Source organism: Nannospalax galili, unplaced genomic scaffold, assembly GCF_000622305.1.
Source record: "Nannospalax galili isolate Female #2095 unplaced genomic scaffold, S.galili_v1.0 scaffold846, whole genome shotgun sequence".
Classification (NCBI taxonomy): Eukaryota; Metazoa; Chordata; class Mammalia; order Rodentia; family Spalacidae; genus Nannospalax; species Nannospalax galili.
This window is the reverse complement of record NW_008356458.1, coordinates 3,469,894-3,483,071: the sequence shown is the minus strand read 5'-3', so window position 1 is coordinate 3,483,071 and position 13,178 is coordinate 3,469,894. Positions and strand designations below refer to the sequence as shown.

Below are 13,178 nucleotides of genomic sequence, written 5' to 3'. Positions count from 1 at the left end.
ACTTTCTTTGACTACAGGGCAGCAAGGCACTATTTGATTTGTAACAATCTCTTCAGGAGAAAGGGGACAGAATGAACTCATACACTGTCCAAGCCTTAACCACCTGGCTTCATGGGAATGAGAGAACTTCTATCAAGCTTACTGTCAGGAGTCTTTTCTCTCATCATTACATGTTTTCATTGAGAAATGGGTCCCATGGTGCTGTAGATAATGTTGCTGAAGCACACCCCCCCTTGGTAAACATTGCTTGAGTCTGAGAACAGACACATATACAGGAAACATCTGAACCAGACGGAAGCCTCTTCCGCCAGTGGAAACTAACAGATGTGCCACATAGGGCACGCAATGGGATTGTGCACTACAGAGTTCCCAGGAGCTGCCCTGTCTTCTGTGTCACTTTCCTCTCAGATGCCGCTCCCCTCCCCTGCAAGACTGCATGCAGTGGGGGCTTCACCTTGTAAGACCAGGCATACCAGCTGCCATTAAAAGGCAGGGTCTGTGGTAAGAGAAGACACAATTCTCCACATGAAAACTATTTGAATACCTGGTACTCACCAGCAGACTATAGAAGAACTCATGGACAAAGAGGCCCATGGCACAGATGAGCAGGTACAGCAGATGATAGAGGAATTCAACGTCCAGAACCATGGCTCGGTAGCCTCTGGTGAATGTTCCACAGTTGCCCACAAAACTCATCAGAAAGATGATTTTATTGCAGACCTGGGAACAGACCATGGTGGGAAGAGTCAGGTGACGTGCATCATGCTAAACTGCATGAGAACTCTCAGGGATTATCGGCACTGAGTGCCCAACCAAACCCACCTAGAACCGACCTATAGCCCCAAGTCATTTCATTACTTTGCTTTTCAGGCATATTACAAATTACACAGTAGTCAAATAACTTCACGAGCACCAGTAATCAAGTAGTGCTTGTATATGGCAAAAACAAAGTTAGCACATACTGAAATTACGATTTTCGAAATGAGAGATGAATCATTTCTAACATTCTTATATGTGTTAGTCAAACGCAGAAGTCATCTCTATCCACAACTCTGTGATCAGCATGATTAGAAGCTTTCTCTAAATTGGTTATGTTTTAGATCTTACAGAATGGCAATTTAATAAGATTTGGACAATTCTTGTCTTTCTTTGGTTCTAGGTTCATAAGAAAAATGACAATTTTCTTGAGAAACAAAAATAAGTTGTGCCAGCATGAATTCTCTTCTTCTGTTCTGGGAATAATTTCTGATTTTCCTGTGGGGAATCCATCCCTTTCTAAGGATCAGTTCTTGAGGTCTGGACTGGGCTCCATCCTGGCCAATCATAATATTCTATTCTACTGAGTATAATGATTGGGTGGGCATGGGTGCTTTAACCAAACGAAGCCAGTGAAATCCATGGGGCTTTTCTCTGAGATTATAGCAAAAGACAATTCTGTTCTTTTCTATTCCCCTTGAATTTGAGTGTAAATACACTCTGGAGCAGCTTGTATGTTCTTACCATACCACAGAGTACAAGACCAGACCAGTACAGAGGTCAGAGATGAAAGAAGGGATGGAGGCAATGGGCCCTGATACCACTGTCCGAGCCCCTGTAACAGCTATACAGGAAACTAGGCTCACAATTTCTAAGATGAAATGAACCAATGCATTTTTCCCCTGCATGGGTCAAGGCTTCCTAACGCTTACTTCTGAAGGGACTCTAACTGATCCACTGGATAATACATTCCTACCTTGGACAGAAACACCATGCCTATAAATCCATCTCCACTAATAGGTTAACAGAAAATCTTGAGTCAAGAGAAGGCTGGAGAGAAAGCTCTTTGAATGTACTTGGTAAAGCCATCTTCTGCTATTCTAGCTCCCTTGGCCCCAGACGCAGGGAAATTCTGCCAGTTAATCTGTAGGCCAGTGTAAGTGAGCTCCTTGATAATCAGATATGTGAGGAAGTCAGCAACGGACAGAGAACCTCTGGCTTTCTCAAGCAGGCTCAACATAAAACTGGCCAGGTTTCACAATGCTCTAACCCTTGTGGAGGAGGATCTTTCCAAGGGTAGAAAAGTTTGGCTGACTCTGGATGGAGTTTCAGAGAGGCAGTAATGGGAGGGGGCAGTGATAATCTGGATGACATCATAGAATAACCAATATACCCACATCTAACCATCTTAATATGGTTAACATGGCCAACGATCCACTTTAGTCCATCTATTCTTCTCTTCCCTGGGAAGTATCCCCTAGTCACAGACTCAGCTCACTGCTCCTACCCCTTAGTGACTGACTCTGCTTGGATACACTCATGTCTTCTCCTGTATGCTCTGAGCATCCACCCCCGCTCCTTGCAGTACAACACTCACTACCTTGTCCTAATCCTAACTCCAGTGCTCTGCCTTTGTGATGTCCTGGCCTCCTCCTCCTGTGTTCACGGCTATACACTCTGGATGGTGTTTCTTGCTTTAAAAATAGTTATTATAGCTGTTCTGGCCTCCTCAGCCGGTGTATTATAAATGGTAATTGTCTAATTTGAATCTTCCTGTGCTGGATAGTTTTAGTGTCAACTTGACACAACCGGGTTGAGGGAGCCTCAATTGGAGAATTGCCTCCATAGGACTGGACTGGCCTGTGGCCATGTCCATGGGGGCATCTTCTTGATTGATGAGTGATGTGGGAGGGCCCAGCCCACTGTGGGTGGTGCCACCCCTGGGCAGGTGGGCCTGTATTGTATAAGAAAGCAGGCTGAGCAGGGGCCAGGAGAACAAGCCAGTAAGCAGCATTCCTCCATGGCCTGTGCTCCAGCTCCTGCTTCCAGGTTCCTGCCCTGAGTCCCTACCTTGGGCTCCCTGATGAACTGTGACCTGGGAGATGCAAGCTGAATAAACCCTTTCCTCCCCAAGTTGGTATTGGTCAGAGTATTTTGTCACAGCAATGAAGAAACCAACCAGGACACTGCCTTACAAAGGGTTTGTGTTAAAGAACTGTTCACTGTGAAATTATTAAAAGCCGGAATAAAAAGAACTAGACAGTCCACAGAAGACAATCTCTGGGGTACTAAGAAGAGTCTTTTCTTTCCATCCATTCATCTATCCATCCATCCACCCATCTACCCATCCATCCACCCGTCCATCCACCCACCCACCCATCCATCCATCCATCCATCCATCCATCCATCCACCCACCCATCTCCATCCATCTACCCATCTATCCACCTGTCCATCCATCCATCCATCCATCCATCCATCCACTCACCCACTCATCTATCCACACACCCACCCATCTATCCATCTACATGTCCATTTGTCCATCTATTTATCTTGCACTCCTTCATAATTTCTTCTCACTGCAGGTGATCACCCATACCCCACTCTCTGTCATTGTGCTCATGGATTTACAAATGCCAGAATTATATTAACAGCAGGTCTTGTCACCTTGGGCACTAAGTCAATAATGTAAAAGCATTTTCACTTTAAAAATTCAATTGTTGCATGTTTATTTATTTAAATATTTATTATTTTTATTTTATGTGTATGAGTGTATTGCCTCCATGTGTGTAAGTGCATCTGTGTCACACAATGCCTGTGGAGGTCAGAAAAGAGCATTGGATTCCCTAGAACTGGAGTTACAGATGGTTGTTAGTCATCATGTAAGTGCTAGGAACCAAACCTGGGTCCTCTTCAAGAGCAGCCAGTGCTTTTAACCACTGATCCATCTCTCCAGCTCCTGCATGTTTGAATTTAGGTGGTAGCTTTGGCCCTCTCCTAGTCATCCACAATTGAAAATCCATAGTTAAATTGGTCTCTATCAAGCTTGGGAGATAGCTTAGTTCATAAAGCGCTTGCTCTGTGAGCATGAAGACCTGAGCTTGATCCCTGGAACCCAAATAAAAACCCTAGTGTGGTGGTGTGTGCTTGTAATTCCAGTACTGGAGAGGCAGAAACAGGCCAGCCAGACTACCAAATCAGCAAGCTTCAACCCAGACCCCACCACAAAAAAACAAGGTGGATGGCTCTTGAGTAATGACACTAAAGTTGACCTCTAGCCTACACACGCGCACACACACACACATCTCTTTCATCATCTACCTAATACAGACAGCAATGCCTCCTTTGCCTGAAGAAAGGGGCCTAGTAATGCTTTGTGAAGGATAAGCCTCTGCCTCTGTGCTCACCCCATGGTGCTCCTTTCTCCGCCTCTGTGCTCACCCCATGGTGCTCCTTCCTCTGCCTCTGTGCTCACCCCATGTTATACCTTCCTTTACCTCTGTGACACCTGTACCTTGCTCCTTATATCTACACCATGGCTTACCATACCTGATCAAAAGCACTGTCAGGGCCCCTGATGGCCTCCCTGCCAGCAGGCCTTCCCACCCCAGCCTATTTAACACGGATGAATGAATTTTCTGGAATGACTTTGTATATATCATTTCTTGGCTTAAAAATACTGCAAGCACTTCCTACTATGGAGAACAGAGTTTCTCAACATTTACTCTATAAAAATGATTTTCCAAGTGACACATTTATAAAACTGTAGGCAAAAAAGTTAGGGAAACACGAATATGTGGGTTTCCTCTCTCAAAGATTCACAATCCATATCAAGTCTCAGAGAAGTCCTGCAGTCAAAACACCTTTAATTTTGTTGAACCCAGCACTTCCCACATGGATTCTACCACTGAAACTTTTTTTTTTCAACCTAACATTTATCAACATAGGATGATGCTTTTAAAAAAATGTGGACCTGGAAGATGAGGTCCAATTGCTTTCTCCTAAAGTTCAATGCCCTGGGATCGGTTCCCACTGCAAACATAGTAAAATGCTACTTTCTCTTGTCTCTTGAACTACTTTGGCAGGCGTGATGTAACCAAACCAAAACACTCTTCTCAGTCCTGTGTCTTGGCCTGATCATCCATCCATTTGTTAAGGCACAACTTTACATAGTATATGTTGGCAAACACCTGTAATCCCAGCACTCCAGGAGGCTAAAGGAAGAGGATTATGAATTTGAGGCCAGCATGAGCTACAAACTGAATTCAAGACCAACCCGGGATATATAGCAAGTTCAAGGCAGCCCTGGGATATACTGTGAATTTAAGGCCACCCTGGCATACTAGTCAGGACTACAAAGCAAGACTGTGTCAGAAAAAAAAAAACAAGTCACAGCTTCAGCCCTGCCTCTTTGCCCTGAGCTTATCTTCCCACAAAGCCTCTTCTTCAGAGTCCTTGCTTCTTTTGGCATCAGAACATAGTTTAGGGACATAATTACTGTATTATCCCTATTTTGCTTAACGCTTCCATTTTCGTGCAGCCACCTCAGCTTTCTTATATGCCACGAGCAGAAGACAAAGTCACAGGAAGACACTTTTAGAGGCCCACAGTGCCGTTCACATCCAGTTTTCTCTTCCTTCTACCACAAGCCCTGTGCAACCTACGGTCTTCCATCAGTTGTCAGCATTTCCTAAGGATCTTTGGCGTCCACCCTTCATGGCATCCACCCTTCATTTGTAATGAAATAGCATTTCCGTGCATTACCACAGATATCTAAATAACTGTCCCTGATTCTCCCCTTTCCTCTCCACCTGCTCCATCTCCGTGTTTTTGAGCAGTCCCTCTCACCTCTCCCCTCTTACTACGTGGCCTTGCCAGAAATGAGTCCTGTGCTAATATTTGATCATTTGACTTACTGGCTAAAATCTATGGTCCAAACCAACCTTTGGCCAGACTAACTTAAATCTTCACTGTTGTCATTCTTCCTGTCTTGATCCCAAGGGGGACACTCTCTAGGAAAAGAACTGTTGAGGTCCAAATCATGCAGTAAGAGACTCACTGTACCCTGAGGCATTCAAAGGAAGATGTCCATTGACCAGCACTTTTTCTGGACTGAAAGCACAGGCCAAGATGCCAGGGACCAGAAAAGAAAGTATTCCTGTTTATCCACAGAAAAAATGTTGGCTATAAAGAGTTTCATACTTACATTGAAAGCTCCCAGCAGAAACAATGTGGGTTGTAACCCAACTGAGAATATCAGTCGTAGAATTGTGGATGCAATTAAGGCCCGGATGCCATGGGGCTTGGGCAGAGCAATGACGATGGCCAGAGAAATGAGCATGGCTGTCCACAGGAGGCCTGACAAGTGTGGCTCTAGTGTTCCTGGGAAGACAAAGCACAGCTCTTGTGAATGATTCTTTTCACAGTCTGGGTGGCAGATCAAGGCAGGTCTAATGACATTTTCTGCAATCATCTCTTTGGCCCTATGTTGTTGTTATTCTCACCTCAAATTCTGTGCCCCAGACATAATCATGTCAACGTTTTTGGACTTCCAAGCCATCATATATGTTTCTTGTGCCTGGAAAAATCCTTCTGCTCTGGATACATTAAGTTTACCTGTGACATTACCTTTCCTGGGGTGTCTCCCCTATCCCCTTCCTCCTCATAAAAGCATGCTAGGTACTCTGGTTGTCCTTCTCCATGTTCCCACACTTCCTGGTTGTTCCTGTAGGACATTCTTTTCTTTTTCATGTGCTGTGGATGGAACCCAGGGCCTTGTATGCTAGAAACCAGCATTCTAACCACCGAGCTACATCCCTAGCTCAAATGATGCTAATTTCTAACAGTCAGTTTACTTGTCTGTCTTCTGTCTAGACTCCAAATTTCCTTTTTTTTGTCTTTTTGAGACAGGGTCTCCCTGTAGCCCCAGCTGGCCCAGAACTGACTATGTAGACCAGGCTGGCTGTGAATGCACAGAGATCTGCCTACCTCTGCTCCCAAGTGCTGGGATTTAAGGCATGTACCACCACACCTAGCTTAGACTCCAAATTTCTTGGGTACCTGGGTACTCAGGAGACATTCACCAGATGTTTTCCCAATAATTAAAATTCATTCACGTGTCAACAATTCACTCTTAGGGAAGGGGGAACTGGAAGCCTAAACTTACTTTCCATTAAAAATATGCAAAAGAAAACTTCAGGACTCCTGACTGAAACTGATTTCCTCAAGGGAAGGAAGAAGGCGACTTCCGGATCATGAGCATCAACTACAACTAGATTATCCTTGCAGTCAAAGAGCTTCTACCAGTTTTTGTCATCTCTTGCTATTTCAAGTTCTATTTAGAGTGTCCCACGAGATGTCTTGGTTATATAACATAAGCCAACATGGCTAAAAATACAGTTCTGTAAAACACTCATTAAAAAAAAAAAAAAACCCCTATTGCAAATGCTGTCACATTTCGAGTCTCCCTCGGATGTAAACAAGCAGTGCTACATGATTAAGGACACTTATATAAAGCTGCTGCGACTGTAGCACAGACCAGCAAGAGTTCACTGTGCAGGCTGTAGCTCTTTCATGGGCTAAGCCATGCCTGTTGAGAGGAATTCTTCTCTTTGACAACTGTCCTCCTAGAGCCAGCAACTTGCTGTTTTTCACTTTCAGTATATTTGAAAAGCAAGAACTGGTTAGAAACAGGCCCAAAGGGGTTGGGGAGATGGAGCATCAGGTAAAGTGCTTGCCCCACAACTGTGAGCACTAGGGTTTGGATCCCTAGCATCCATGTAAATGCTGAGTGGGTGCCATGGCCCTCCTGTAATCCCAGAATGCGGGACTGGGAGACAGGAAGCCCCCAGAGTAGGCTACCCAAATCAGAGAGCTCTGGGTTCAAGTGAGAGAGCCTGTCTCAATATACGAAGTGGAGAACGACTGAGAAAGATACCCAATGTCAACTTCAGGAACACATACAGCCCCTGCATATGCATGTGTGCCCCACACATGGGTCCACTCATACCACACAAACACACACACACACACACACACACACACACACACACACACACAAAGATGAGAAAGAAATGGGCACAAAGGTACACAGCTTTTTAGAAATTTAAGAGGTAGACTAGGGGGTACACATGTCATTTTGTGCACATTTGACAAGCGCCAGACATGACACTGCTCCTTTCAGTTAATTCTCACTTATTCAGCCCCTCTACCTCCTATGATGCTGGTGCAGTATTGCCACTTTACTCTAAAGGCAGTTCAGTCTTATGTATTTTCCCCAGGTGACACAGCAAATAGCTAGAGGTTGCATGCCTCTAAAGTCAATGGTCTTTAGCTACTATTTAAAAACAAAACAAACAACAACCAAAAAACCCACTCATTCAGTGTATATTTGGAGAACTTTGTCAGCCTGTCATATGACTATCACAGGACACTGTTGCCACAATCAAGACAGAAAACTTGATCACCCTTGACAAATTTCCCTGTGCCCTTTGCAGTTGATGCCTTGCCCCACCCCGTCCCCAGGCTACTCCTAATGTTCATTCTTTCTCTTACCATAGTCTTGCATTTTCTAGAATCACCTAGAATTGGAAAAATAATCGCAATAATCGTAATCTCCTAGAAATGGAAAAATAATCATGTGAAGTTCTGAATCCCATGAGTGACAACCAGGAAAGCTTGTCTCTTATAGGTCTGATTTCTTTCACTTAACAAGTTAAGAGTCATCCTGGTTACTGATATTTCATTGTTTTTACTGCTGAGTAATATTCCATACTATGAATATACCACAATCTATTCACTCAATAACTGAATGGCTATTTGGGGTCTTTACAGTTTGGAGATATTGTAAACAATGTTACTAGAAACATTCGAGTACAAATCTTGGAGTGTATTCATGCTTTCATCTCTCTTAGACAAGTACTTGGATCTTACATGTATGTGAAACTTTGTAAGACACTCCTGTACTGCTTTCCAAAGATCGTACCCTTTTACCTCCCATCAGCACTTGGTCCTCACAGTCTTTGTATTCAGTCATCCTACAGGGTGTGTGGTATTATATCACTGTGGTTTTAATTTATACTTTACTGACAACTAGTGATGTTGATTACCTTTTTATGTACCTACTGGTCATTTTTATACCTTCCTTTGTGAATTATCTGAACAAATATTTTGCCCATTCTTTTACTAGAGTATTCTTTTTATTACGGAGTTTTATGAGTTCTTTCCATATTCTAGACCTAAGCCTCTTATCAGACAGATTCTTTGGAAATATTTTCTCTCAGTCTCCAGCTTACCTTTCATGATCATAAAGTGCTTAATAATCATTTAAAACCGATTCTTAATGTCTTAACTATAAATGTGACCAGTACAAGTCCTGTATTCAGACCCTGAAAAGGCAGATGTAAAAACTTGCTGTCTCCTCACTATAAACATAGTTGTTTAAAAAAAAAAAAAACAGCTCTAGAAAGATATCTTTGAGACAACTGGAGAAATGTGAATTTGGATAGACTATGATAGGATTTACTGTTCGTTTTGTTACATATGATAATGCCATGATGGTTAAACACATTTTAAACTATGCTTATAAGTTAGAGGCACACTGAAATATTTATGATCAAAACAACAAGATGTTTAAATTCCCTTAAAATGTTTCAAAAAATATAGTGGAGGCTAGATGAAACAAGTTTAGCAAAATGCTCATTCATTGTTCAAGCTGTGCCCATAGGACCACAGAGGTTCCTCATACTGTTCCCTCTACTCACAAGCAAGTCTCAAATTTTCAATCATAAGAAAGTTGAAGAAGCCATCCTACATGTGCTTGAACCATCATGGCATGCTTACAAACTCAGCAGCATGTGAACTTGCCCCAGGGATCTGCTCTCAACAAGCTGTGTGACTCAGCAGTTTCAGATGATACTGTTGAAAGGGAGCTTTTAAGGCCACTGCTGCTCTTGACTTCTAAGGTCTTGTAACCCACAGAAACACAGCAATGTACAACATAAGGTCAGTATGTACATTTAAGTGGCACACTTTAGAATGCCTGGTTTTAGGATGCAAGAAGTTATGATGCACACATTCACAGAAATTTTTATTTTGGCTGTGCTGTAGACCAAACCCAGGGCCTCACCATGCTTGGCAAGCATTCTACTACTGAGCTATGCTGATAGCCCCTAACATATACTGATGTCACATCAGCATTTTCATGTCAATTAACTGGATCTTATTTCTTAGCAGTGTGAACATGAGCCTCTTCCTGAAAATGGTCAACATTCATACAAGAATATTCCCTCAGCACATGTTACAAATGGAAAAAAATTCTTCTGATGGTGGTTTGGTGGTTCAAGGTGACTTTAGGCCTCACAGCATGGAAAGTGCTTTCTTAGGCTGAACTAACCTCCCTTCCAGACCTGACACTGCTTTCCAGTCAGTTTATCAGCATGAAGTTCCAAATCCCATGAGTGACAATCAGGAAAGCTTGTCTCTTGTAGGTCAATGAGAGCCAGAGCCACATCCAGAGTGCACATTGTAGAGTTGGGAATATCTCAACTATCATCTCATTCAAGGGGTCTCAGACTTTGATGGGTAAGAGACAGGCTCCTACAACTACTTTGCCCAAACCTTCTAGGCATTTCTGAAGTCACAGCAAAGCCTCACCATCACTGGCTCAATGTCAGCATCTAGTGATACAGGCAGTATCAAGGAGTAATAGAAGAAGCCTGTACAGAGTCACATGACCAATGGCCAGCAAGCCATTCCTAGAATTTGACTGTATGAATTTTAATACTGAAGGGTGGAGGGGTGTCAACTCCCTGTCCCCAGACACTGATCTGGATGCTGTCACAAACAACCAGTGAAGAGGACGATTAGGGTGAATCATAAAAATCTTGGAAATATTCTTAGAGGAATGGCAGGCACTGAAGACACATGCAAAGACATGGCTGAATAATCTGCTGTGATGAGCACGATGGCTTCTCTGAGGTGGAAGGAGACCTCTGTCACCACCAAGAGCTCTTTACTGACTCCTTCACTGCTCATGCCTATTGACTGGCAGCTTGGTTAAGACAGGTGCCTCCTCAGAGGAGTCTCTAAGGCCCTGTGTTCCAGTGAACTCTTTTCATACATAAGCGCTTGTGTTTCTTAATGTACCATTTAAAAGAAAAATGCTCCCTGGACTTTTGTTAACATCATGCTTTGAGGGAGGGGAGATCATTCAAATGGTGGCATCTATATAAGTCCAAATAGAAAAATTAACTCTTCAAATGGGTATGTTGGACACAAAAGCATTATAGAACATGCCACCACTTTAAAGTTGGTCTTTAAATAAACTTTTATTGCACATGCTATTCAAATCTATGAGTGCATTATTCAACTCAAATACTCTGTTTTGGGGGAATCTGATTTTTAGGCTTTGTTGTCTCACTGAGCTTTATATAAGTGGCTCCTAGCAGATGTTACAAAGGCAAAGCATTCTTCCAGAGAGTGGATGAAAAATTAAGCTAAAAACTGGACCTCTCTGGGGCTGGGAACATGGCTCCATGGTAAAGCACTTGCCTAGCACGTGCAAGGCCCTAGATTCTATCCCCAGCACTGTGAAAAGACAGGGAGCTGTGGATATTTAACTGAAGAGGAGTCTTTTCTTCCATCAGAACCCTACAAATGTGAATGCTTCAGAAATATTAGCATCAAGTTGAAGGTCCCCCAATAGAAAATGTCCCTCCTAAATTGTTTGCCTTTTCTCAGCAAAACATGTTGAACGCTCATTTGGATGACTGGAAGGAGATGGTGGGTGGGGGAAGTCCATGAGCAATAAATAGCAGGCAGCTTTTCACAGACTAAACATTCAAGGAGCATGGGTTGCAATCTCAGGACCCGCCTGGCCTCTGACCTCTCATAAAAGAAAAAAAAAAATTCCAGAGATTTCTTACAAAGTCTTTAGTCTGGTATCTATTCCTAAAGTATGGAATGGGAAAACATATAGTGAAATCGGCTCTGCCATTAACTAGCTTAACTCTCTCTCCCAATTTCTCTAACATGTAAGCTTCCCTATATATAAAACAAGGGGCTCAAGACAATGTTCCACAGGTTAAATAAATAGCTCCTTCTCTTTCTTTCTGGGCAAATATATACATACATACACATGCACGCACACACACACACACACACACACACACACACACAGATACAAAAATTTAAGCTATTTTACATTAGATTTAAAAACTAAATCTGAGGTAAAAGCTAGTATTTCATCTTATTTGAAAATGGATAATTAGGATCCTAATTATGGCACCAATAATTTCAAGGACAGGATTTAAGATGCACAACATAGTCTTCCCATTGAGACTAGCTGTCTCTTTAAAATTAAAGATATGCCTCCAGGCATGGTGGTCTAAGACTGTAATCAGAAGGCTGAGGCAGGGGGTCATGGGTTCCTGGCTAACTTGAGTTACATAGCAAAACTGTGTCTCAAAAAGATAAAATAAAGTACCTAAGTGAATAAAGATATGGTTACCTCCTCGCACTCCTTTAAATGGGTAGAAAAAGGCTACAAGCAGGTTCATCAGGACAGCCAGGTTAAATGAAATACTGCTCCAGAAAGACATGTTGCGGGCACACCAGTATAAGACAGGTTGGGCTGTGGAAAAAGAGGTGAAACCACATGAGATTGTTGAGAGACCACATGTCAGAATGCTGGAATCCAGCATGGCCCTTCCTCCCACTCAGCCTCTACAAGTCCACTTTTGTTCCCAGTTTCCACCAGGACAGTAAAATGATCATTTGTTTTGAAGTTGGCACACAGTGACATGATACTGGTTCATTGGAAAACTTGCTAAACAGATGATACATTGGGTCACAGAATGAAGAAAAGGGAAAAGGCTGGGATAGCTAATGGACCCGAGTGCCTAGTCAACATCATCGGTTGTGGAAACTGAGGGTTATCCAGAGTTCACACATTGAGATTCTGGTTCCCTGCCCAGGCCTCTGGTACCAAATCAGATGCTCAGAGAGACCTAAGATTCCAACTACCCTTTTTAGAAATGTCAGGAAGATAGACCCTTCAGAGTTGATCCAGTTGGGCCTCTGACTGAGCCTGTAACATTTCCATATTCTTTCCTGGTTTAAAATGCTCCACTAACTACCCGGTGCTGAAAATCAGGACAATTACTCCTTTCCCACCATCGAGTCATTTATATTTCCCTCAAGTCTATGGTCACTCTCAGAAGTCAGGAACTAGGGAGAACAGGTGGCTTCCTGCGGCCAGCAGTTGATTTCACATTTCCAAAGGCCCCAGGAGAGAAACAATGTGGCACAAAGCAATCATGACGGGGCAGGGGATGCTTTCAACATCACTACCTTCTTTACCCATTGATACTGACAGATGGTTCCATGTAATAGAAGCTGTTGGAATAACTGTAGTAGCTATGCC

At 43.0% G+C, this 13,178-nt stretch overlaps 1 protein-coding gene across 17 annotated transcripts in view; it reads right to left on the bottom strand.

The window, feature by feature from the left end:
- The window catches only part of Itpr1 (inositol 1,4,5-trisphosphate receptor type 1), a 376,735-nt gene that overhangs the window by 41,150 nt on the left and 322,407 nt on the right, over positions 1–13,178 (bottom strand). For 9 of the 17 annotated variants that reach the window (XM_008854568.1, XM_008854569.1, XM_017803609.1 and 6 more), the window contains 3 exons: positions 12,264–12,386; positions 5,961–6,136; positions 556–720 (listed from right to left, as the gene is read on the bottom strand). In XM_008854568.1, the coding sequence (XP_008852790.1) occupies positions 556–720; positions 5,961–6,136; positions 12,264–12,386 (464 nt within the window). Of the gene's footprint in view, positions 1–555; positions 721–5,960; positions 6,137–12,239; positions 12,387–13,178 lie in introns of all 17 variants that reach the window. The other 8 variants (XM_029556903.1, XM_029556904.1, XM_029556907.1 and 5 more) reach the window with 1 other exon arrangement.